This window comes from Oncorhynchus mykiss, chromosome 18 (genome assembly GCF_013265735.2).
Source record: "Oncorhynchus mykiss isolate Arlee chromosome 18, USDA_OmykA_1.1, whole genome shotgun sequence".
NCBI lineage: Eukaryota > Metazoa > Chordata > Actinopteri > Salmoniformes > Salmonidae > Oncorhynchus > Oncorhynchus mykiss.
In genome coordinates, this window is record NC_048582.1 from 51,182,134 (window position 1) to 51,206,743 (window position 24,610).

The 24,610-nt window shown below is 44.1% G+C and overlaps 1 protein-coding gene across 1 annotated transcript in view; it reads right to left on the reverse strand.

Annotated features, from left to right (window-relative positions):
• The window catches only part of LOC110496461 (lysophosphatidylcholine acyltransferase 1), a 36,467-nt gene extending 13,368 nt beyond the window's left edge, over nt 1-23,099 (reverse strand). Inside the window, exons 1-5 of the mRNA XM_021572388.2 lie at nt 22,817-23,099; nt 9,358-9,497; nt 8,686-8,900; nt 8,014-8,126; nt 7,861-7,921 (exon numbers count right to left, since the gene is read on the reverse strand). Of these exons, the coding sequence (XP_021428063.1) occupies nt 7,861-7,921; nt 8,014-8,126; nt 8,686-8,900; nt 9,358-9,497; nt 22,817-22,936 (649 nt within the window). The 5' untranslated portion in view covers nt 22,937-23,099. The remainder of the gene's footprint in view (nt 1-7,860; nt 7,922-8,013; nt 8,127-8,685; nt 8,901-9,357; nt 9,498-22,816) is intronic.
• Nucleotides 23,100-24,610: the final 1,511 nt, after the last annotated feature.

The window sequence follows — 24,610 nt, forward strand, 5'->3', positions numbered from 1 at the left end:
CTAAGCTACGGACCCTGGGGATAAACACCTCCCTCTGCAATTGGATACTGGATGTTGACGATCCACCCCCAGATGGTGAGTGTAGGCAACAACACATCTTCCACGCTGACCTTCAACACGGGGCCCCTCAGGGGTGCGTGCTTAGCCCCCTCCTGTACTTCCTGTTCACTCACGACTATGTAGCGGCACAAGACTCCAGCACCATCATTAAGTTCACTGACGACACAACGGTGGTAGGCCTGATCACCGACGGCGAGACAGCCTACAGGGAGGAATTCAGAGACCTGGCAGTGTGGTGTCAGGACAACTACCTCTCCCTCATCGTCAGCAAGACAAAGGAGCTGATCATGGACTACAGGAAACGGAGGGCCAATCACGCCACCATTCACGTCGACAGGCCTGACGGGCCGCCCCCAGGTGGTGAGGGTAGGCAACAACATCTCCTCCCCGCTGATCCTCAACACTGGGGCCCCACAAGGGTGCGTTCTGAGCCCTCTCCTGTACTCCCTGTTCACCCACGACTGCGTGGCCACGCACGCTTCCAACTCAATCATCAAGTTTGCGGACGACACAACAGTGGTAGGCTTGATTACCAACAACGACGAGACGGCCTACAGGGAGGAGGTGAGGGCCCTCGGAGTGTGGTGTCAGGAAAATAACCTCACACTCAACGTCAACAAAACTAAGGAGATGATTGTGGACTTCAGGAAACAGCAGAGGGAACACCCCCCTATCCACATCGATGGAACAGTAGTGGAGAGGGTAGCAAGTTTTAAGTTCCTCGGCATACACATCACAGACAAACTGAATTGGTCCACTCACACAGACAGCATTGTGAAGAAGGCGCAGCAGCGCCTCTTCAACCTCAGGAGGCTGAAGAAATTCGGCTTGTCACCAAAAGCACTCCCAAACTTCTACAGATGCACAATCGAGAGCATCCTGGCGGGCTGTATCACCGCCTGGTACGGCAACTGCTCCGCCCTCAACCGTAAGGCTCTCCAGAGGGTAGTGAGGTCTGCACAACGCATCACCGGGGGCAAACTACCTGCCCTCCAGGACACCTACACCACCCGGTGTCACAGGAAGGCCATAAAGATCATCAAGGACATCAACCACCCGAGCCACTGCCTGTTCACCCCGCTATCATCCAGAAGGCGAGGTCAGTACAGGTGCATCAAAGCTGGGACCGAGAGACTGAAAAACAGCTTCTATCTCAAGGCCATCAGACTGTTAAACAGCCACCACTAACATTGAGTGGCTGCTGCCAACACACTGACACTGACTCAACTCCAGCCACTTTAATAATGGGAATTGATGGGAAATTATGTAAATATATCACTAGCCACTTTAAACAATGCTACCTTATATAATGTTACTTACCCTACATTATTCATCTCATATGCATACGTATATACTGTACTCTATATCATCGACTGTATCCTTATGTAATACATGTATCACTAGCCACTTTAACTATGCCACTTTGTTTACATACTCATCTCATATGTATATACTGTACTCGATGCCATCTACTGTATCTTGCCTATGCTGCTCTGTACCATCACTCATTCATATATCCTTATGTACATATTCTTTATCCCCTCACACTGTGTACAAGACAGTAGTTTTGGAATTGTTAGTTAGATTACTTGTTGGTTATTACTGCATTGTCGGAACTAGAAGCACAAGCATTTCGCTACACTCGCATTGATATCTGCTAACCATGTGTATGTGACAAATAAAATTTGATTTGATTTGATTTGAGATGGTTGAGAGCTTCAAGTTCCTTGGTGTCCACATCCCTAACACAGTCGTGAAGAGGGCACGACAACGCCTCTTCCCCGTCAGGAGACGGGAAAGATTTGGCATGGGCCGCAGATCCTAAAAAAAAGTTCTACAACTGCACCATTGAAAGCATCTTGACTGGCTGCGTCACAGCCTTGTTTGGCAACTGCTTGGCTTCTGACCGCAAGCCACTAGTGCGTACGACCCAGTACACCACTGGGGTCGAGCTCCCAGCCATCCAGGACCCCTACACCAGGCGGTGTCAGAGGAAGGCCCTAAAAATGGTCAGACTCCAGCCACCCAAGTCACAGTCTGTTCTCCGCTCCCGCAGAGTAAACAGTACCAGAGCTCCAAATCTGGGACCAAAAGGCTTCTGAACAGCTTCTATTCCCAAGTAGAAGTGTTATTTAAAAATATTTTCTGCTTCTCACCCCATACCCACATGTACATAGTACTTGGTACCGGTACTCCTTGTATATAGCTTCGTTATTGTCATTTTATTGTGTTACTATTTTATTTTATCCATTTGCAAATGTTCTTACTTTTTAACTGCATTTTTGTAGAGAGATTTGAAAGACGGGAACAGGGTTGGATAAACAGGGATTTAAAGCTGGGATTTGGGGAAATGTGGTCAATTAAATTCTTGATATTTAAATATATCTAACTATTCACCCGTTTCATAAGCCAAAATATAAGAATGTTATTCCATTGTTTACAAACAAGAATTTAATCAAACAATGACTAGCTTCAAAATATACTTTAGTCTATGAATTGGAGTGGTTACATTTCCCTAGCCCTATCCCCCAGCTGGATACCCTAACAAATGGTGGGGACACCATTTTATGCTTTTTTAAATCCCAGAATGTAGTTTAAACCCAGACAGGGTGAGACAGAGTTAGACAAGCATGGCTTATGGGGACAGGAGGTTGACACTGGGTTGAAACAGAAGGGATTACTCTATGGGGACAGTCACAATGAAGAGGGGTCACTACAGTGGGAACGCACACACAAACAGAACAGACCCACACAGTAGACACACAACCACACACTATCCAGAGACAAAGAGAGGGAGAGACAAAGAGACAGACACAGACAGAGAGCGCGAGCGAAAGACACAGACAGAGAGCACGAGCGAAAGACACAGACAGCGAAAGACAGAGCGAGCGAAAGACACAGACAGAGAGCGCGAGCGAAAGACAGACAGAGAGCGCGAGCGAAAGACACAGACAGAGAGCGCGAGCGAAAGACACAGACAGAGAGCGCGAGCGAAAGACACAGACAGAGAGCGCGAGCGAAAGACACAGACAGAGAGCGCGAGCGAAAGACACAGACAGAGAGCGCGAGCGAAAGACACAGAAAAAGAGGGCAAGCGAAAGACACAGACAGAGAGCACGAGCGAAAGACACAGACAGCGCGAGCGAAAGACACAGACAGCGAAAGACAGAGCGAGCGAAAGACAGACAGCGAAAGACAGAGCGAGCGAAAGAGAGAGCGAGCGAAAGAGAGCGAGCGAAAGAGAGCGAGCGAAAGAGAGAGCGAGCGAAAGAGCAAGCGAGCGAAAGAGCAAGCGAGCGAAAGAGAGAGAGAGAGCGAGCGAGCGAGAGCGAGCGAGCGAGAGCGAGCGAAAGAGAGAGAGCGAGCGAAAGAGAGAGAGAGCGCGAGCGAAAGAGAGAAAGCGCGAGCGAAAGAGAGAGAGAGCGCGAGCGAAAGAGAGAGCGAGCGAAAGAGAGAGCGAGCGAAAGAGAGAGAGAGAGCGAGCGAAAGAGCGAGAAAGAGCGAGAGCAAGAAAGAGAGAGAGCGAGAGCAAGAAAGAGAGAGAGAGAGACGAGCGAGACCCTGGGTCTCGACTCCACCCTGTGCAACTGGTTTCCTGGACTTTCTGACGGGCCGCCCCCAGGTGTTGAGGGTAGGAAACAACGTCCCAACCCCGCTGATCCTCAACACTGGGGCCCCACAAGGGTGCGTTCTCAGCCCTCTCCTGTACTCCCTGTTCACCCATGACTGCTTGGCCATGTACGCCTCTAACTCAATCATGAAGTTTGCAGACAACACTACCGTTGTAGGCTTGATTACCAACAACTATGAGATGGCCTACAGGGAGGAGGTGAGAGCCCTCGGAGTGGTGTGCCAGGAAAATAACCTCACACTCAATGTCAACAAAACAAAGGCGATGATCGTGGACTCCAGGAAAGAGCAGAGGGAACACCCCTCTATCCACATCGACGGGACAGTAGTGGAGAAGGTGGAAAGTTAAGTTCCTCCGCGTACACATCACAGACAAACAAATGGTCCACCCACATAGACAGCGGTGAAGAAAGCGCAACAGCGCCTCTTCAACCTCAGGAGGCAGAAGAAACTTTTACAGATGCACAATCGAGAGCATCCTGTCGGGCTGTATCACCGCCTGGTATGGCAACTCCTCCGCCCATAACCGCAAGGCTCTCCAGAGGGTAGTGCGGTCTGCACAACACATCACCGGGGGCAAACTACCTGCCCTCCAGGACACCTACACCACCCGATGCCACAGGAAGGCCAAAAAGATAATCAAGGACAACAACCACCCAAGCAACTGCCTGTTCACCCCGCTATCATCCAGAAGGCGAGGTCAGTTTAGGTGCATCAAAGCTGGGACCGAGAGACTGAAAAACAGCTTCTATCTCAAGGCCATCAGACTGTTAAACAGCCATCACTAACATTGAGTGGCTGCTGCCAACATACTGATTCAAATCTCTAGCCACTTTAACAATAAAAATTGGATGTAATAAATGTATCATTATAGTGCCCCCTCTTGAAACTATATTTTTATGTTTGGAAAAATAAATGTTCCCAAAGTAAACGGCCTATTTCTCAGGACCAGATGCTAGAATATGCATACAATTATGATACTGTTTTTATAATTGTGTAATATGATTTTTGACTGTTTAATGAAGAAAAATACAATTCCCTTTTGATTTGAACTAAATCAGAGGACCGCCCCTGAGCCCAGTTAAGGTCAGGCCTCCTGGGACAGCCCAGCCATTCCGAATATAACCCAACTTTGAGAAATTATCAGCAGACCGAGCTTACCTCAATTACGAGATGGCTAAAGGTTGCAGACCATGTTTTTCTCCATTAGGAGGACAAAGGTTGTAGCTCATTGCTGGTTAACCTCTAGCGTCGAGCAATCCCGTATCTGGGAGCGTAATCATAGCCTCAAGCTCATTACCATAACGCAACGTTTCCTATTCATGAAAATCGCAAATGAAATGAAATAAATATATTGAAACACAAGCTTAGCCTTTTGTTAACAACACTGTCATCTCAGATTGCTTTAACCAAAGCTACACAAGCATTTGTGTAAGAGTATTGATAGCCTAGCATAGCATTAAGCCTAGCATTCAGCAGGCAACATTTTCACAAAAACAAGAAAATCATTCAAATAAAATCATTTACCTTTGAAGAACTTCAGATGTTTTCAATGACGAGACTCTCAGTTAGATGGCAAATGTTCATTTTTTCCAAACATATTATTTGTGTAAGAGAAATAGCTCCGTTTTGTTCATCACGTTTTGGCCAAGAAAAAAAAAACGAAAATGCAGTCACTTACAACGCCAAACTTTTTTTCAAAATTAGCTCCATAATATCGACAGAATCATGGCAAACGTTGTTTAGAATCAATCCTCAAGGTGTTTTTCACATATCTATTCGATAATCAATCAGTGGTGGCAGCTGTTTCTCATCAGAAACAAACGGAAAAATACTGCAGCTGGAGATTACGCAATAATTGCGACAGAGGACACCAAGCGACCACCTGGTAAATGTAGTCTCTTAGGGTCAATCTTCCAATGATATGCCTACAAATACGTCACAATGCTGCAGACACCTTGGGGAAAACGTGGAAAAGGTAAGCTGACTCCTAACTCCTCCACAGCCATATAAGGAGTCATTGCCATGAGGCGGTTTCAAAAAATGCGGCACTTCCTGATTGTATTTTTATCTGGGTTTTTTCTGTAACATCAGTTCTGTGGCACTCACAGACAATATCTTTGCAGTTTTGGAAACGTCAGAGTGTTTTCTTTCCAAAGCTTTCAATTATATGCATAGTCGAGCATCTTTTCGTGACAAATGATCTTGTTTAAAACGGGAACGTTTTTCATCCAAAAATTAAAAGAGCACCCCCTATATCGAAGAACTTAAACTCTTAGACTATCGATACCGACAGAATAAGAACAAGTCTTTGATATTGATTACTAGTCTGCAGCTAGGAATTCGGCATCATTGAACGCGAAGAACGACAACCGCCAAAACATCCATTCTATAACGAACACTCTGAACAATCCCCTCTAACCACAACCGATAGAGAGAGGGAGAGAGACGGACAATTCTACAAAATAAATTAACTTTTCACCAGCGATCAAGATGACACACTGCGCGTAAATATATATATTGATTGCAATTGTTCCCGAATGAGTGAGCGTTCATGTGCTAAGGATTAGCATTTCAATTGTTATAATTATCACTTTGTAGTGACTTCTTAGTTGACCCCCACTTGACCCCCACTTCCCCTTTTGTCTAATAAGCCGCCATGCCGGTTTAGCTCACTAGGGTGCATTCTCATTACATTTACCTTGTTTGTTTGTTTGTTTATGCATTTCTGTGAATTACTTAGTTATAAATAAATGATTAAGACAATTGATGTATGGATAACTCATAGTGAAGACTGGGTTTGTGCAGATTACCAACAATTTACGACGTTTGGAATGAGACTAACGTGAGGTAAAGTAAATAATTCATTAATTCGAAGACTAATTGGTCAGATAAAATATCTGAAAAGTTATTTTAGGAAATGATAACTTTGTAATCTGAATATTTTTCCTTGGTGCCCCAACTTCCTAGTTAATTAGTTACATGATTAATCAGTTGATCGAGTAGTAACTAATTACAGAGAATCTTTGATAAAAACTATCAGTCTTCAGTTAATGATAGTAAAGACACAACATCTGCATGTGACCAATAACATTTGATTTGACAGACAGACAGACAGCAAGAGAGAGAGAGAGAGCGAGAGCGAGACAGAGAGTGAGAGTGAGAGTGAGAGTGCGAGAGCGAGAGCGAGAGCGAGAGAGACAGAGAGACAGAGAGAGCGAGAGAGAGCGAGAGCGAGAGCGAGAGACAGAGAGAGCGAGAGAGAGAGACAGAGAGAGCGAGAGAGAGAGACAGAGAGAGCGAGAGAGAGAGACAGAGAGAGCGAGAGAGAGAGACAGAGAGAGCGAGAGAGAGAGACAGAGAGAGCGAGAGAGAGACAGAGAGAGCGAGAGAGAGAGACAGAGAGAGCGAGAGAGAGAGACAGAGAGAGCGAGAGCGAGAGAGAGAGAGAGCGAGAGCGAGAGAGAGAGACAGAGAGAGCGAGAGAGAGAGACAGAGAGAGCGAGAGAGAGAGACAGAGAGAGCGAGAGAGAGAGACAGAGAGAGCGAGAGAGAGAGACAGAGAGAGAGACAGAGAGAGCGAGAGAGAGAGAGCGAGAGAGAGAGACAGAGAGAGCGAGAGAGAGAGACAGAGAGAGCGAGAGAGAGAGACAGAGAGAGCGAGAGAGAGAGACAGAGAGAGCGAGAGAGAGAGACAGAGAGAGCGAGAGAGAGAGACAGAGAGAGCGAGAGAGAGAGACAGAGAGAGCGAGAGAGAGAGACAGAGAGAGCGAGAGAGAGAGACAGAGAGAGCGAGAGAGAGAGACAGAGAGAGCGAGAGAGAGAGACAGAGAGAGCGAGAGAGAGAGACAGAGAGAGCGAGAGAGAGAGACAGAGAGAGCGAGAGAGAGAGACAGAGAGAGCGAGAGAGAGAGACAGAGAGAGCGAGAGAGAGAGACAGAGAGAGCGAGAGAGAGAGACAGAGAGAGCGAGAGAGAGACAGAGAGCGAGAGAGAGACAGAGAGCGAGAGAGAGACAGAGAGCGAGAGAGAGACAGAGAGCGAGAGAGAGACAGAGAGCGAGAGAGAGAGAGAGAGCGAGAGAGAGAGAGAGAGAGCGAGAGACAGAGAGCGAGAGAGAGACAGAGAGCGAGGGTATGAGAGCTTGGTCAGCATAAAGAAGAACACATACCAGGCTTGAATGTGATGAGGCAGGATCTGTTGGTACATGTCCCCTCTGGAAATATCATTATCTGCACACACACACACAGTACATTTCATTTGACATAGAAGATTGAGGAGGATTGGTCTTTACGTTAACACAAGCCGGCAGTGTGTGTGTTACCTGAGGCCACTCCCCTCCAGCATGGGCTCTGCGTTTGATCTCCTCAACTGTCTTCCTACGAGAATCCTGGTCCGACCGCGACACGAACACTGGCCTTATGAACTTTATCAAAGCTGGTGGGGCAGGGAGAAAGAGAAGCAAAAGAGGGAGAGCGGAGAGACAGAAGGGGGGGGGGAGACAGAAGGGGGCGGAAGAGAGGTGGGGGAAGAGGGAGAGAAGGGGAGGAGTGAGAGACGGATAAGAGAGGGAGGGAAATAGAGAGATGATAGAGAGATTAGTGATTAGCACAGCATTATGACTAATAATAAGAATGTTACGCGATAACCCAGAATATGCTAATCATTAACACCTGGTCTCACCACCTCTACCTCTCTCCCCTCCACTCCCCTCCCCTCCCCCTTCATGTCCAGTCTGATGTGAGTTAGTGAGGTTATCAGTCAGTATCTATCAGAAGACTGTGGTTCTCACCGGCCCTGATGGAGACAGAAAGAAATGAGGAAGACTATACTACCAGAGAGAGAGAAAATGAAGGCTACAGTACACACTTCCCTAGACAGTGAGACAGACTAAAAAAGCCTGACAAATGAGGAAGAGGCAGGGAGGGAGTGCGAGAGAAGAAGGGAACGAGGTAGACAATGGTATTTAATGAAGATGATGAGGATGACTACTCACTGCCCCAGACGGGGATATTCTTGCTCTCGGTCTTCATGACGATAGAGGCCATGGTCATGGTAATGGGGATGGCGTCGAAGTAGGACGAGTGAGGGGCCAGGGTGAGGATGGGCGCCTGCGAGGGCGGGGCCGGTTCCCCTTTCACCGTCACCCAATGGAAACCTCCACAGAACCACATGGCTCGCATGATCACCCTCAGGGCTATGTCACAGATCCTGTAGGAGAGAGACAGGGTGAGGGTGTGTCTGATTAACTGCTATTTACACAGGTAAGTCAATTAAAGACATGCTCTGGAACTTTGGCAACTTCTATGTATTTTTGTAAACCTCCCACTTTGGGCTGGATGCATCAATGGCTAGTGAGCGTAACTTTCAGAACTACTGGCTAAAAAGTACACACAATTACCGGAGAATCTCTTTAAGAATGCAATTACCGCCTGTCGCGTGTGTGTCTTTGCCCCGACATAATGACGACAATATCATATATATGGATATTGTCGTCATTGTGTCGGGGCAAACACACACACACACGCGACAGGCCGTATATATATCTGCATGGTCAGAACTAGAAGCACAAGCATTTCGCTATACTCGCATTAACATCTGCTAACCATGTGTATGTGACCAATAAAATTTGATTTGGAATTGATATATAATTCTCTCACACACACACCTCCTCCACCAGGTCTCGGTCTCCACGGCCAGTTCAGATCGTCCCAGAGAGGCAGCGAAGGCAAAGGGCCAGGCCAGCAACATGAGGAACACTGCAAAGAACAACCGTACTGGGAACACTGTCACAGTCATCACACCAATCTGAGAAAGGGGGGAGGCGGGGGGCAAGAGCGGAGAGAGAGAGAGTGACAAAATCAAATGGTGATGCATTCATTCATTCATAAAAACACAGAGGGAGACAGAGGTACAAATTATCACATTTCATCAGGGAAAGAATCTCTTTGTGTGAAGTTGGATTGACCCATAAAGAACTGCTCTGTTGAAGAAGACCATCCAGCAATGACAGACATACAGCTAGTCATCCCTCCTAGCTTTCTCCTTGTTTACTCTATGCTCCTTATGTAAGCATGATCACAACAGCTCATACAGAAATGCTATAAAAAAATGTAAAAAATTAAACTATCCAATGTGATTTCAGGTTTAAATCAAAATAAAACAGTTAATTTAGTATCAAATGAATTTATGCTTACATCATTAAGGTCAAAGCAGATAACTATTGACCTGTCACGCCCTTAGAAGGGATATGGTTGTATGTCATGCCATCACTCCAAATAACAGGGTCACAATGTCAAGGCCCACTGTCATTTCAGATCCCCCCCCCCCCCCCCCCTATTCCTCTACCCATCATCTGGAGACCTCTTATCCCTCTTCTGTCTGTTACAGTAGGGTGTTGTTGTTCTCACAATACTGCACGTTTCTCTCTATTGCTTTCTCTATAAATATATCTTTCCCCCTCTCCACCCCCCTCTCTCTGCCTGCCTACATTACAATGTGGTCTTCTTTCATTTCCCAGGGGACTCTATTCCTTCTCTTCTCTTCCCTCTCTCTGCCTGCCTACATTACAATGTGGTCTTCTTTCATTTCCCAGGGGACTCTATTCCTTCTCTTCTCCTCCCTCTCTCTGCCTGCCTGCATTACAATGTGGTCTTCTTTCATTTCCCAGGGGACTCTATTCCTTCTCTTCTCCTCCCTCTCTCTGCTTGAATCCCTCTCTCCATCTCTCTGTGTGAGCCCCAGGTGCAGACAGCATGGCCAGATAAATAAACACTAATAGGGCTGGTTAATGACCGCCCCCAAAACACCTAACGATCCACCCTGACCACCACCACCCACTTCTGTAAATGGACTCATCCAAACAGCATAACAACAAATATTAGAAGCCATTCTACTGAGGTTATAACTCCATTACCAGAATTATGACTATCCGTCCCTCCTGTAGAATCAGTGTTTCCCTTACAATCATTTGGCAGCTGAGTATCGTTCCCTCTACTAAAAAAAATGATACATTGTAACACTCATCTTAAAAAGTGTGTTACAAGTTGCACATCTTCCTCAGATTCTCATCACGTCACCCAGGAAACCTCCAAGGCCACTAGCTAGCCATCTTGTGATCCTGGAAGTATAGCAAACCCTATAGATGCAATAACTGTTAGCTAAGACACACTAGCAAAATCATTTTGGGGGTTAATATAGAATTGGCTGGTGAAGTCATTGAGATCAGGAGATAAAATTAAAACAGTCCTCGATTTTCAGATGAGTTTCAAAATGAAGGTAATTTCAACCTCTACCTATCTGGACCCTTCATTTCCGCTAATTCCAAAGGATTAGGCAAGGAGCGAGGGGTTGTGTTCTACAACTGGCACTCTTGTGAGCTGGTCTCCATGTTGGTTGTGAGGGAGGATTCAAGGAGTTAAAAAGGAAAGCTTTGTGGTGTGAAATATTCAGGAGGAGACTCAGTGGACGTGTGTGAGAGAGATAGGAGGCATGCAAGAGAGAGACTAGATGCAAGCCTTTTGTTTCCTTAAAATGCACGGCACACACTTCCCTCCTCCAGGGATGGCAAGGGCCATTAGGGAAAGGCTTCTCAACCCCTCAACATGCGGACAAATGCGCACACACGCACTCTTAGGGGTGGGTATCTCCCCCCTACACACACAAACACACGTAGGGGTGGAGTCCACCCAGCAGGCAAGCATCTTGCTGCCCTCTAAAAAGGGTGTCCGCATGCTTCCCATCCCAAACAGTTTGTGCATATATTATGACATGTGATGTCTTTGTTCACTTGGTCTTCGACACCTTTCGAGGCAAGCCGAAGTTCGGTAGCCGAAGTATATGCCCCTTCGTTGGTGATTGGTCAACAATGGGGATTCTTCAACAAAGGAACCTCTTGTGTTTGATGTCATTTAATGAGAGACTACTCGTTTTCATGCACATTTTTTTCACTTGAGAAACACCCCCAAAGCCAATTCCTCCTTTGGCTGCCTATCCTTCCAGTTCTCTGGTTCCAATGACTGGAAAGAACTGCAAAAATCACTGAAGCTGGAGACTCATATCTCCCTCACTAGCTTAGAGCACCAGCTGTCAGAGCAGCTCACAGATCACTGCACCTGTACATAGCCCATCCAACTACCTCATCCCCACACTGTATTTATTTATTTATCTTGCTCCTTTGCACCCCAGTATCTCTACTTGCACATTCATCTTCTGCACATCAATCACTCCAGTGTTTAATTTGTATATTGTAATTATTTCACCACCATGGCCTATTTATTGCCTTACCGCCCTTCTCACCTCATTTGCACTCACTGTATATAGATTTTCTTCAGCTGTATTATTGACTGTATGTTTGTTTATTCCATGTGTAACTCTGTGTTGTTGTATGTGTCAAACTGCTTTGCTTAATTCTTGGCCAGGTCACAGTTGTAAATGAGAACTTGTTCTCAACTAGCCTACCTGGTTAAATAAATGTGAAATAAAAATAAACATACCCTAATCAGAAATCATGCATTACAGGTCACAGTCGCACTGAGCTAAAGGGTAGAGCTGCAGCTTTTAAGGAGCGGGACTCTGACCTGGCAGCTTAGAAGAAATCCCGCTATACCCTCCGACAAACCATCAAAACAGGCAAAGCATCAATACAGGACTAAGATCGCCGGTGTAGTACGATTCACCAACGCTCGTCGGATGTAGCAGGGCCTGCAAACTATTACAGACTACAAAAAGGGAAGCACAGCCGAGAGCCGCCCAGTGACACGTGCCTACGAGTCGAGCTAAACAACTTCTATGCTCGTGTCGAGGCAAGTAACACTGAAACTAGTGTCCCACCTCGACAACTTCCGGTGAAATTGCAGAGCGCCAAATTCAAATTAAATTACTATAAATATTTAACTTTCATGAAATCACAAGTGCAATACATCAAAACAAAGCTAAACTTGTTGTTAATCCAGCCGCCGTGTCAGATTTCAAAAAGGCTTTACAGCGAAAGCAAACCATGTGATTATCAGAGGACAGCGCTCAGCACACAAAACATTAGAAACAGTAACCAGCCAAGTAGACTAGTCACGAAAGTCAGAAATAGCAATCAAATTAATCACTTTTGATGATCTTCGTATGGTTGCACTCACAAGACTCCCAGTTACACAATAAATGTTTGTTTTGTTCGATAAAGTCCTCCAGTTTTTGGCGCGTTTTGTTCAGTAACAATGGCTCAAATGCGGTCATAAGAGGCAGACAAATTCCAAAAAGTATCCGTAAAGTTCGTAGAAACATGTCAAACGATGTTTATAATCAATCCTCAAGTTGTTTTTAGCCTAAATAATCGATAATATTTCAACCGGACAATAGCGTCGTCAATATAAAAGAAAAACAAGAAAGGCGCGCTCTCGGGATTGCGCACCAAACAGGTTGGGGATTTTCCACTGGCCTCCGATTGAAACTGCTCATTCTCCCTCATTTTCAGAATAAAGGCCTGAAACAATGTCTACAGACTGTTCACAGCTAGTGGAAGCCATAGGGAACAGAATCTGGGGCCTATCCCTTTAAATGGTGGATAGGCTTTCAATGGAAAAATACCCATTTCAAAATAATAGCACTTCCTTGATGGATTTTCCTCAGGTTTTCACCTGCCATTTCAGTTCTGTTCTACTCACAGACATTATTTTGACCGTTTTGGAAACTTGTGTTTTCTATCCAAATCTACCAATCATATGCATATGCTAGCTTCTGGGCCTGAGTAGCAGGCAGTTTACTTTGGGCACGCTTTTCATCCAAAATTCCAAATGCTGCCCCCTATCCCAAAAAAGTTAAACAGGTCAACATTCACAGACGGATTACCAGGACATGTACTCTGAGCATGTGCTGACCAACTGGCAAGTGTCTTCACTGACATTTTCAGCCTCTCCCTGTCTGAGTCTGTAATACCAACATGTTTCAAGCAGACCACCATAGTCTCTGTGCCCAAGAACACCAAGGTAACCTGCCTAAATGACTAACGACCCATAGCACTCACGTCTGTAGCCATGAAGTGCTTTGAAACGTGGCTCACATCAACACCATTATCCCAGAAACCCTAGACCCAATCCAATTTGCATACCACCCCAACAGAACCACAGATGATGCAATCGCTATTGTACTCCACACTGCCCTTTCCCACCTGGGCTAAAACACCATAGTGCCCTCAAAGCTCATCACTAAGCTAAGGACCCTGGGACTAAACACCTCCCTCTGCAACTGGATCCTGGACTTCCTGACGGGCTGCCCCCAGGTTGTAAGGGTAGGTAACAACACATCCTCACACTGATCCTCAACACAGGGGCCCCTCAGGGATGCGTGCTCAGTCCCCTCCTGTACTCCCTGTTCACTCATGACTGCACTGGCAGGCACGACTCCAACACCATCATTCAGTTTGCTGATGACACAACAGTGGTAGGCCTGATCACCGACAATGATGAGACAGCCTATGTGGAGGTCAGAGACCTGACTGTGTAGCGCAAGGACAAGAACCTCTCCCTCAACATGATCAAGACAAAGGAGATGATTGTGGACTACAGGAAAAGGAGGACTGAGCACACCCCTATTCTCCTCGATGGAGCTGTAGTGGAGCAGGTTGAGAGCTTCAAGTTCCTCGGTGTCCACAAACTAACATGGTCCAAGCACACCAAGACAGTCGTGAAGAGGGCACGACAAAACCCATTCCCCCTAAGGAGACTGAAAAGATTTGGCACGGATCCTCAGACCCTCAAAAGGCTGCACCATCGAGAGTATCCTGATGGGTTGCATCACTGCCTGGTATGGCAACTGCTCGGCCTCCGACCGCAAGGCACTACAGAGGGTAGCGCGTACGGCCCAGTACATCACAGGGGTCAAGCTTCCTGCCATCCAGGACCTCTATACCAGGCGGTGTCAGAGGAAGGCCCTAAAAAATTGTCAAAGACTCCAGCCACCCTAGTCTTCTCTGCTACTGCGCGGCAGCTACTGCGCGGCAGCTACTGCGCGGCAGCTCTGCGCGGCAGCTACTGCACACAGCGGTACCAGAGCGCCAAGTCTAGGTCCAAGAGGCTCCTAAATAGCTTCTACCCCCAAGCCATAAGACTCCTGAACATCTAATCAAATGGCTACCGAGACTATTTGCATTGCCCCCCCCTCCCCCCGGAACGCTGCTGCTACTCTCTGTTATTATCTATGCATAGTCACTTTAATAACTCTACCTACATGTACATATTACCTTAATTACCCCAACACCGGTTCCCCCGCACATTGACTCTGTACTGGTACCCACTGTATATAGCCTCCACATTGACTTTGTGTAAAGCCCCACTATTGTTATTTACTGCTGGGGGGGGATTTTCTTAACTGCATTGTTGGTTAAGGGCTTGTAAGTAAGCATTTCACTGTAATGTCTACACCTGTTGTATTCCGTGCATGTGACAAATAAAATTTGATAAATGCTAGCTGACGTCACATTTTGGACACTAGGGGACACCTACACATTGTTATGGATAAAAGACTAACAAAAAGAAGGAGCTGGCGCACACTCAGAGAAAATGATTTAGCCTAGAGGTGCCGACTAGCGGCAAATGAACTGGAAGCTATAAATACAAAAATTAAGTTGCACACACATATATATTTCCCACTACCATTCAAAAGTTTGGGGTCACTTAGAAATGTCCCTGATTTTGAAAGAAAAGCACATTTTTTGTCCAATAAAATAACACCAAATTGATCAGAAATACAGTGTAGACATTGTTAATGTCGTAAATGACTTTTGTAGCTGGAAACGGCAGATTTTTTATGGAATATCTACATCGGCGTACAGAGACCCATTATCAGCAACCTTCACTCCAGTGTTCCAATGGCACGTTGTGTTAGCTAATCCAAGTTTATCATTTTAAAAGGCTAATTGATCACTAGAAAAGCCTTTTGCAATTACGTTAGCACAGCTGAAAACTGTTGTGCTAATTAAAGGCCTTCTTTAGACTACTTGAGTATATGGAACATCTGGTGTGTTCTTAAATTCAATGTGGAGTGCCAGAGTGCTCTCGTAAATTCAGAGCTTATTGTCAGATCGTCCATTTGTAAACGCAGACTGATTCACTCTCGGAGCGCACACTGGAAGCACCGGCCAAGGAGTAGAGTTCATTTGAGCGTTCTGACCTTACAGCGGCAGTCAAGCACCCAAGCTAACGTTGGCTAGCTTCTTCCAGACAAATGAGACTACTGACAATTTTACTTGCACTTGCAGAGCTGGTTAGGCAGTGTCATGTTATCCTTAGCGTTGGTGACTAACTGTGCTGCTGGCAACAACTTAATTACGCTTTTTTGCCGACGTTTACTAACAGCAGCCATATTCAACGGACATGGAGCACTCATAAATGCATTATTCTGCACTCTGGTGCACTCAGATGAGAGTGATCTGAAATCGGAGTAGATAGCCAGAGTGAATTTATGAAAGCACCCGAATGTCCATTGAGAACGCACAATGACTATACCATTTAGCTAAGCTAAGAATGACGGGAATAATCAGGTCAATAAACATTGGGTAGTTAGATAGCATATAGTTAATATACTGGCAAGTTTGATGTATAAGTAGCCAACTAACGTTAGGCAACTAGCTAACATACCGGTATATACTGCTGTATATGTATAATGATATGCTATGTGGTTCTTAAGGAACAAATTGTCAGCCAACATAGCGTGTAAGGTAACTTATTTGAAAAGTCATGACTTTATTACATAGTTTCTGCTCCTTTATCGAGTCATGTTCTGCCCCTTGTCTCTGTGTGCAGTTTGTGTGTGTAAAGCATGCCTCCTGCTGCAGGAGTAAACGTGTTTGCCGTGTTTATCTTCCACTGCTGGCACAAAATGTTCTGTGCCAAAATGGAGGCCAGTTTCCTGACCTTGTAGGGCAGGGCTCTTCAACCCTGTTCCTGGAGATCAAATGTCCTGTAGATTCACACTAGTGGTCGACCGATTATGGCCGATTAATTAGGGCTGATTTCAAGTTATTACAAATCGGTAAATCGGCCTTTTTGGATGCCGATTACGGCCAACTGCATTGCAATCCACGAGGATACTGCGTGGCAGGCTGACCACCTGTTATGCGAGTGCAGCGTCAAAAGGACCTTGTGGCTGCAAGGAGCCAAGGTAAGTTGCTAGCTAGCATTAAAGTTCTCTTAAAAAACAATCAATCTTCACATAATCACTAGTTAACCTAGTAATATCATCAACCATGTGTAGTTAACTAGCTTGTCCCGCGTTGCATATAATCAATGCGGTGCCTGTTAATTTATCATCGAATCACAGCCTACTTCAACTTCGCCAAACGGGTAATTTCACAAAAGCACATGTGAAAAAAGCACAATCGTTTCACAAATGTACCTAACCATAAACATCAATGCCTTTCTTAAAATCAATACACAGAAGTATATATTTTTTAAACCTGCATATTTAGTTAAAATAAATTCATGTTAGCAGGCAATATTAACTATGGAAATCGTGTCACTTCTCGTGTTCAGTGCAAGCAGAGTCAGGGTATATGCAACAGTTTGGGCTGCCTGGCTCCTTGCGAACTGCGTGAAGACCGTAATTAATTTGCCAGAATTGTACATAATTATGACATAACATTGTAGGTTGTGCAATGTAACAGCAATATTTAGACTTAGGGTTGCCACCCATTCGATAAAATACGGAACCGTTCCGTATTTCACTGAAAGAATAAACGTTTTGTTTTCAAAGTGATACTTTTCGGACCATATTAATGATCAAAGGCTCGTATTTCTGTGTTTATTATATTATAATTAAGACTATGATTTGATATTTGATAGAGCAGTCTGACTGAGCGGTAGTAGGCAGCAACAGGCTCGTAAGAATGAATTCAAACAGCACTTGACTGCGTTTTGTCAGCAGCTCTTAGCAATGCTTGAAGCACAGCGCTGTTTATGACTTCAAGCCTATCAACTCACAAGATTTGCCTGGCAATACTAAAGTGCCTATAAGAACATTCAATAGTCAAAGCTATTCAATATACAAATGGTATAGAGCAAAATAGTCGACGCGTCATAATTCCTATAATATCTACAACCTAGAAACTACAACTTCTTAACTGGGAATATTGAACCACCAGCTTTTCATATATCTGAGCTAGGAACTTAAACGTTAGCTTTTTTTTACATGGCACATATTGCACTTTAACTTTCTTCTCCAACACTTTGTTTTTGCATTATTTAAACCAAATTGAACACGTTTCATTATTTATTTGAGACTAAATAGATTTTATGTATTATATTAAGTTCAAATAAAAATGATCATTATTCATTCAAGTATTGTTGTAATTGTGATTATTACAAATATTTATAAAAATTGCCCAATTAAATCAGTATCGGCTTTTTTTGGTCCTCCAATAATCGGACTCGGCGTTGAAAAATCATAGTCGGTCAACCTCTAGTTCACACTCCAGTATTAATGCTAAATTGTAATTACTTCGCCACTACGGCCTATTTATTGCCTTACCTCCCTAATCTTAAATTTGCACACACTGTATATAGACTTTTCTATTGTGTTATTGACTGTCCGTTTGTTTACTCCATGTGTAACTCTGTTGTTGTTTGTGTTGCAGTGCTTTGCTTTATCTTGGCCAGGTCGCAGTTGTAAATGAGAACTTGTTCTCAACTAGCCTACCTGGTTAAATAAAGGTGAAATAAAATACAAACAAACACTCCAACCTAGCACACCCGATTCCAATAATTAGCTGGTTAATAAGCTGAATCCGATTAGTTACAACTGGGGTTGGAGTGAAAACCTACAGGAGGGTAGCTCTCCAGGAACAGGATTGGAGAGCGTTGCTGTAGTGAACAGTATATGGATGAGTGACTGGGACACACCCTGGTCCTGGGGCTGTGAGAGAGCAGAGAGGCCATGAAGCCAGGAACGGGACAAACCACATTTCCTGCACTTCCAGAAAGAACTCTAGCCGAGTATTGGTACACTGTCAAACGTTATTGTAATGGTAGTAAGTTATGTCTGGTAACATCAACAGGACAAACCACACGTCACACATCAGAATACTAACTAGCTACTCACAGACTTGGTGCAAGCAAAATATATAATTTGCTGAATGATGCCGTATGCTACAGCCATTCTGTCCTATGCAGCATGGTCAGATACTGACAACTGCATGTCCAAGCCCCAAGGCTGTGTGTGAAAGGCTAAACAGAGTGTAAGGGGACAGCCGTGTGCATGTGACCATATTGACTGACCATCACATATTGGCACAGAGTCAATTATTCTTACTAGATACACAGAGAGAGGAAGAGACAGGTAAATTGAGGGAGCATAGAGGGAGAGATGTCACTGTAATAGTGAAGGTGTAAACTTGGCAGTAGAAAACCTAACCAGTATATTTGACCTCTCAGCTTCCCTATCAAATCTAAAAAATGTAAGCAGACAGCCTAAGAAAATTAACAACAATGACAAAAGCAAAAACCTGAGAAAGAAATTGAGAAACCGATCCAGCCAAAAACAGAGAACCAGAAAACCTGAGCCTACGCCTTCACTATGGTGAATCACTAAAACAATACAGAAATCCATTACAGAAAAAGGAACAGCACATCAGAAATCAGCTCAATGTAATTGAAAAATCCATAGAATCTAACCACTTCCGGGAAAATTGGAAAACTCTAAACTAACAAAGAGTTATCCAAAACGGAGATAACAAAGAACAAACAGCAAAAACATATACATGATCAAATACAAATCTTAGAATCAACAAGAACCCATTGGATTCTCCAATTACAGTGAATGAACTGCAGGACAAAATACAAACCCTCCAACCCAAAAAGGCCTGTGGGATTGATGGTATCCTAAATTAAATTACAAAATATACAGACCATAGATTCCAATTGGCTATACTTAAAACTCTTTAACATCATCCTTAGCTCTGGCATCTTCCCCAATATTTGGAACCAAGGACTGATCAGCCCAATCCACAAAAGTGGAGACATATTTGACCACAATAACTACTGGGGGCGATGCGTCAACAGCAACCTTGGAAAAATCCTTTGCATTATCATTAACAGCAGACTCGTACATTTCCTAAGACAAAACAACGTACTGAGCAAATGTCAAATTGTCTTTTTACTAAAAATTACAGTAAGACAGACCACGTATTCACCCTGCACACCTATACTGACAAAAAAAAAACAAAGGCAAAGTTCTCTCATACTTTTTGGATTTCAAAAAAGCTAGACTCAATTTGGCATGATGGTCTGCTATACAAATGCATGGGAAAGTGGTGTTGGGGGAAATGCATACAAAATTATAAAATCCATGTACACAAACAAGAAGTGTGTGGTTAAAATTGGCAAAAAACAAATTTCTTTCCAAAGGGCCGGGGGGGTGAGACAGGGATGCAGCTTAAGCCCCACCCTCTTCAACATGTACATCAAGGAATTGGCGAGGGCACTAGAACAGTGTGCAGCACCCGGCCTCACCCTACTAGAATCTGAAGTCAAACGTCTACTGATTATCTGGTGCTTCTGTCTCCAACCAAGGAGGGCCTACAGCAGCACCTAGATCTTCTGCACAGATTCAGTCAGACCTGGGCCCTGACAGTAAATCTCAGTAAGACAAAAATAATGGTGTTCCACTCACCAACCAAGAATGCAGAACAGATTTATGCAGATACCCACTAATTATCTACAAATTCTACAACCACCTAAAAAGGAAGCAATTCCCAAACCTTACATAACTAAGCAATCACCTACAAAGAAATGAACCTGGAGAAGAGCCCCCTAAGCAAGCTGGTCCTGGGGCTCTGTTCACAAATACAACCAGATCCGACAGAGCCCCAGGTCAGCAACACAATTAGACCCAACCAAATCATGAGAAAACAAAAAAGAGAATTACTTGACACATTGGAAATAATTTAAAGAAAAACAGAGCAAACTAGAATGCTATTTGGCCCTAAACAGAGTACACAGTGGCAGAATGCCTGACCACTGTGACGGACCCAAAATTATGGAAATCTTTGACTATGTACAGACTCAGTGAGCATAGCCTTGCTATTGAGAAAGGCCGCCGAATGAAGACCTGGCTCTCAAGAGAAGACAGGCTATGTGCTCACTGCCCACAAAAGGAGGTGGAAACTGAGCTGTACTTCCTAACCTCCTGTCAAATGTATGATCAGAGAAACATATTTGCCTCAGATTAAATACAGACCCACAAAGAATTCCAAAACAAATCCCATTTTGATAAACTCCCATATCCATCTGAGATATCTACTGCATCCCTCAACCTCCACATACAACACCTGTTCTGCCAGTCACATTCTTTTAAAGGTCCCCAAAGCACACACATCCCTGGGTCGCTTCTCTTTTCAGTTCGCTGCAGCTAGCGACTGGAACGAGCTACAACAAACACTCAAACTGGACAGTTTTATCTCAATCTCTTCATTCAAAGACTCAATCATGGACACTCTTACTGACAGTTGTGGCTGCTTTGTGTGATGTATTGTTGTCTCTACCTTCTTCCCTTTGTGCTGTTGTCTGTGCCCTGTTTTGTGCTGCTACCATGTTGTGTTGCTACCATGTTGTGTTGCTGCTATGCTCTTTATGTAGTCTCTTTATGTAGTGTTGTCGCTCTTGTCGTGATCAAATCAAAGTTTGTCACATTCCACCTTACAGTGAAATGCTTACTTATAGGCTCTAACCAATAGTGCAAAAAAGGTATTAGGTGAACAATGTGTAAGAAATAAAAACAACAGTAGAAAGACAGTGAAAAACAGTAGCAAGGCTATATACAGTAGCGAGGCTACATACAGTAGTGAGGCTACATACAGACACCGGTTAGTCAGGCTGATTGAGGTAGTATGTACATGTAGATATGGTTAAAGTGACTATGCATATATGATGAACAGAGAGTAGCAGTAGCGTAAAGAGGGGTTGGCGGGTGGCGGGACACAATGCAGAAGCAGCCCGGTTAGCCAATGTGCAGGAGCACTGGTTGGTCGGCCCAATTGAGGTAGTATGTACATGAATGTACAGTTAAAGTGACTATGCATGTGTTTTGTCCTATATTTTTATTTTATGTATTTTATATTTAAATCCCAGACCCCATCCCCGCAGGAGACCTTTTGGTAGGCAGTCATTGTAAATAAGAATTAGTTCTTAACTGACTTGTCTAGTTAAATAAAAGTTAAATAAATACAAAAACTTTTTTTTAAATACCAGTGTGCAATTACAGCAGCAAGATTTGTGACCTGTTGCCACAAGAAAAGGGCAACCAGTGAAGAACAAACACCATTGTAAATACAACCTATATTTCTGTTTATTTATTTCCCCTTGTGTACTATTTGCACATCATTACAACACTGTATATACACATGTGACATTTTAAATTGTTTATTTCACTTTTGTTTATTATCTATTTCACTTGCTTTGGCAATGTAAACATATGTTTGCCATGCCAATAAAGCCCCTTGAACTGAATTGAGAGGGAAGGAAGACAGAGGGAGATGACAGAGTGAGAGAGGTGGGCAAAATACAACACATGGAACATTTAATGTAAACACAGGGACTCAATTATCCATTCCTTGGCTCAAACACCTTTTTTGTGTGACCCAGATCTATTCAAAAGCCACCGTTGGCAAGCCTCCCTTGAACAGTGAAGGCTGCCCAGTCATTTAGGACGGTTTTACAGTTAACTGCTATTGGACATGGAAATCCACTGCAAACGTTTGAAATGCAAATTACGAGAATCAAGATCACCAATTCAATAGCTACAAAAAAAGTTAGCTCTGATGTTATGTAAATTAAAACTCTTCTTGATGTAATCAAATCTCCATAAAATACACAATATGTATAGATTTTAGTTTAGTCCCTACATGTAGTTTATGGTCAATATACCAATTACTTCGACCATAACATGCAGGTATGCTTGCACGCTTGAAACGCACAGAACACTTGGTGGGTGCAGAACATCAGGTACCTAATTAGCATGCTAGTTAGCTAATAGCTACTGTAGCACAGAGTGCCGTTAACTGACCAACTGGCTGGCAAAATATAACATTAGAACATATTTGAATGTTCATGAAATACGATTTCAACAAAAGTTAAACGGTTGCTTACCCTGATTTTCTCCAAGGGGGTGAATCGTAACTCGTGAACGAATGGATTTCTGAAAGGGGTTGGCAAATCCGACCCATCTCTAATCTCCAAGGAAGGATGCTGCTCATCTGGCAACTTCATAACTGAAAACAAATAAACTAACACTTATCAGTTCGCAACGGTTTTTCTATTCCACAATAAACAGGCAAGGCTTCTTTGAAACCGACTTTCTAGGCTAGCTGATGGCGCTGATAGGTGTGCTCGAGAAACATCAACTCGTTGAGTGGGGCGGGGAAGCGAGGATGGCTAATTTCAATGTACTGGGACTGCGCATGCGTAGTAGCGAGCCATACACTGACCACTTTGGAAGGTGTTGGATCTTTTTTACAGTGGTGCCAGAATTTCAGCACACATGCCACACACATACACACACGAGTCACGACACAGGCAGACACACACACAGGGACAACTGATATGAGTTTTGTGGGACATGACCTCTTTTCCTGGAATGTGTCTTTGAGATGTGCCAGATACCTTTGAGTGCGTATGAGTGTGAAGATGTAGTGCTCGCACTCTCACTTGACCCAACTGTCAATTTGTTACTCAGTTTGACGTCTTTGGGTCTCTCTTGTTTACCTTAATATGTAAAAACGGTATGTGGCTGTGGGTGACAATAATCCAGCAAATAGCTCAACATTATTGTTCATTCAGTCTGGATGTCATAATAATTTAGAATTATTTTCTTTGAAAGTTTTAGCTCTATCTGACAGGAAATGGCAGCAGGGTCATCAGTTAAAGAATAATTATTCTTCTTCATGTGGCTTTCCAGCTGACTATATTGCCAAGCCTGGCCTGCTGAGGAGAGACGGACTCCATCCTAGCTGGAGGGGTGCTCTCATCTTATCTACCAACATAGACAGGGCTCTAACTCCTCTAGCTCCACAATGAAATAGGGTGCAGGCCAGGCAGCAGGCTGTTAGCCAGCCTGCCAGCTTAGTGGAGTCTGCCACTAGCACAGTCAGCGTAGTCAGCTCAGCTATCCCCATTGAGACCGTGTCTGTGCCTCGACCTGGGTTGGGCAAAACTAAACATGGCGGTGTTCGCCTTAGCAATCTCACTAGGATAAAGACCTCCTCCATTCCTGTCATTATTGAAAGAGATTGTGATGCCTCACATCTCAAAATAGGGCTACTTAATGTTATATCCCTTACTTCAAAGGCAATTATAGTCAATGAACTAATCACTGATCATAATATTGATGTGATTGGCCTGACTGAATTTACTGTGTTAAATGAGGCCTCACCTCCTGGTTACACTAGTGACCATATCCCCCGTGCATCCCGCAAAGGTGGAGGTGTTGCTAACATTTAAGATAGCAAAAAAATGAGTTCCCTGAATTCCTGGAATAAATGTGGATCTTAATGATTTTCCTCCTAATCCTGGACTATCGGACCACCATTTTATTACGTTTGCAATTGCAACAAATAATCTGCTCAGACCCCAACCAAGGAGCATCAAAAGTTGTGCTATAAATTCACAGACGGCAGTGGGGATTCCTTGATGCCCTTCCAGAGTCCCTCTGCCTACCCAAGGACGTCAGAGGACAAAAATCAGTTAACCACCTAACTGAGGAACTCAATTTAACCTTGCGCAATACCCTAGATGCAGTTGCACCCCTAAAAACTAAAAACATTTCTCATAAGAAATTAGCTCCCTGGTATACAGAAAATACCCGAGCTCTGAAGCAAGCTTCCAGAAAATTGGAACGGAAATGGCGCCACACCAAACTGGAAGTCTACCGACTAGCTTGGAAAG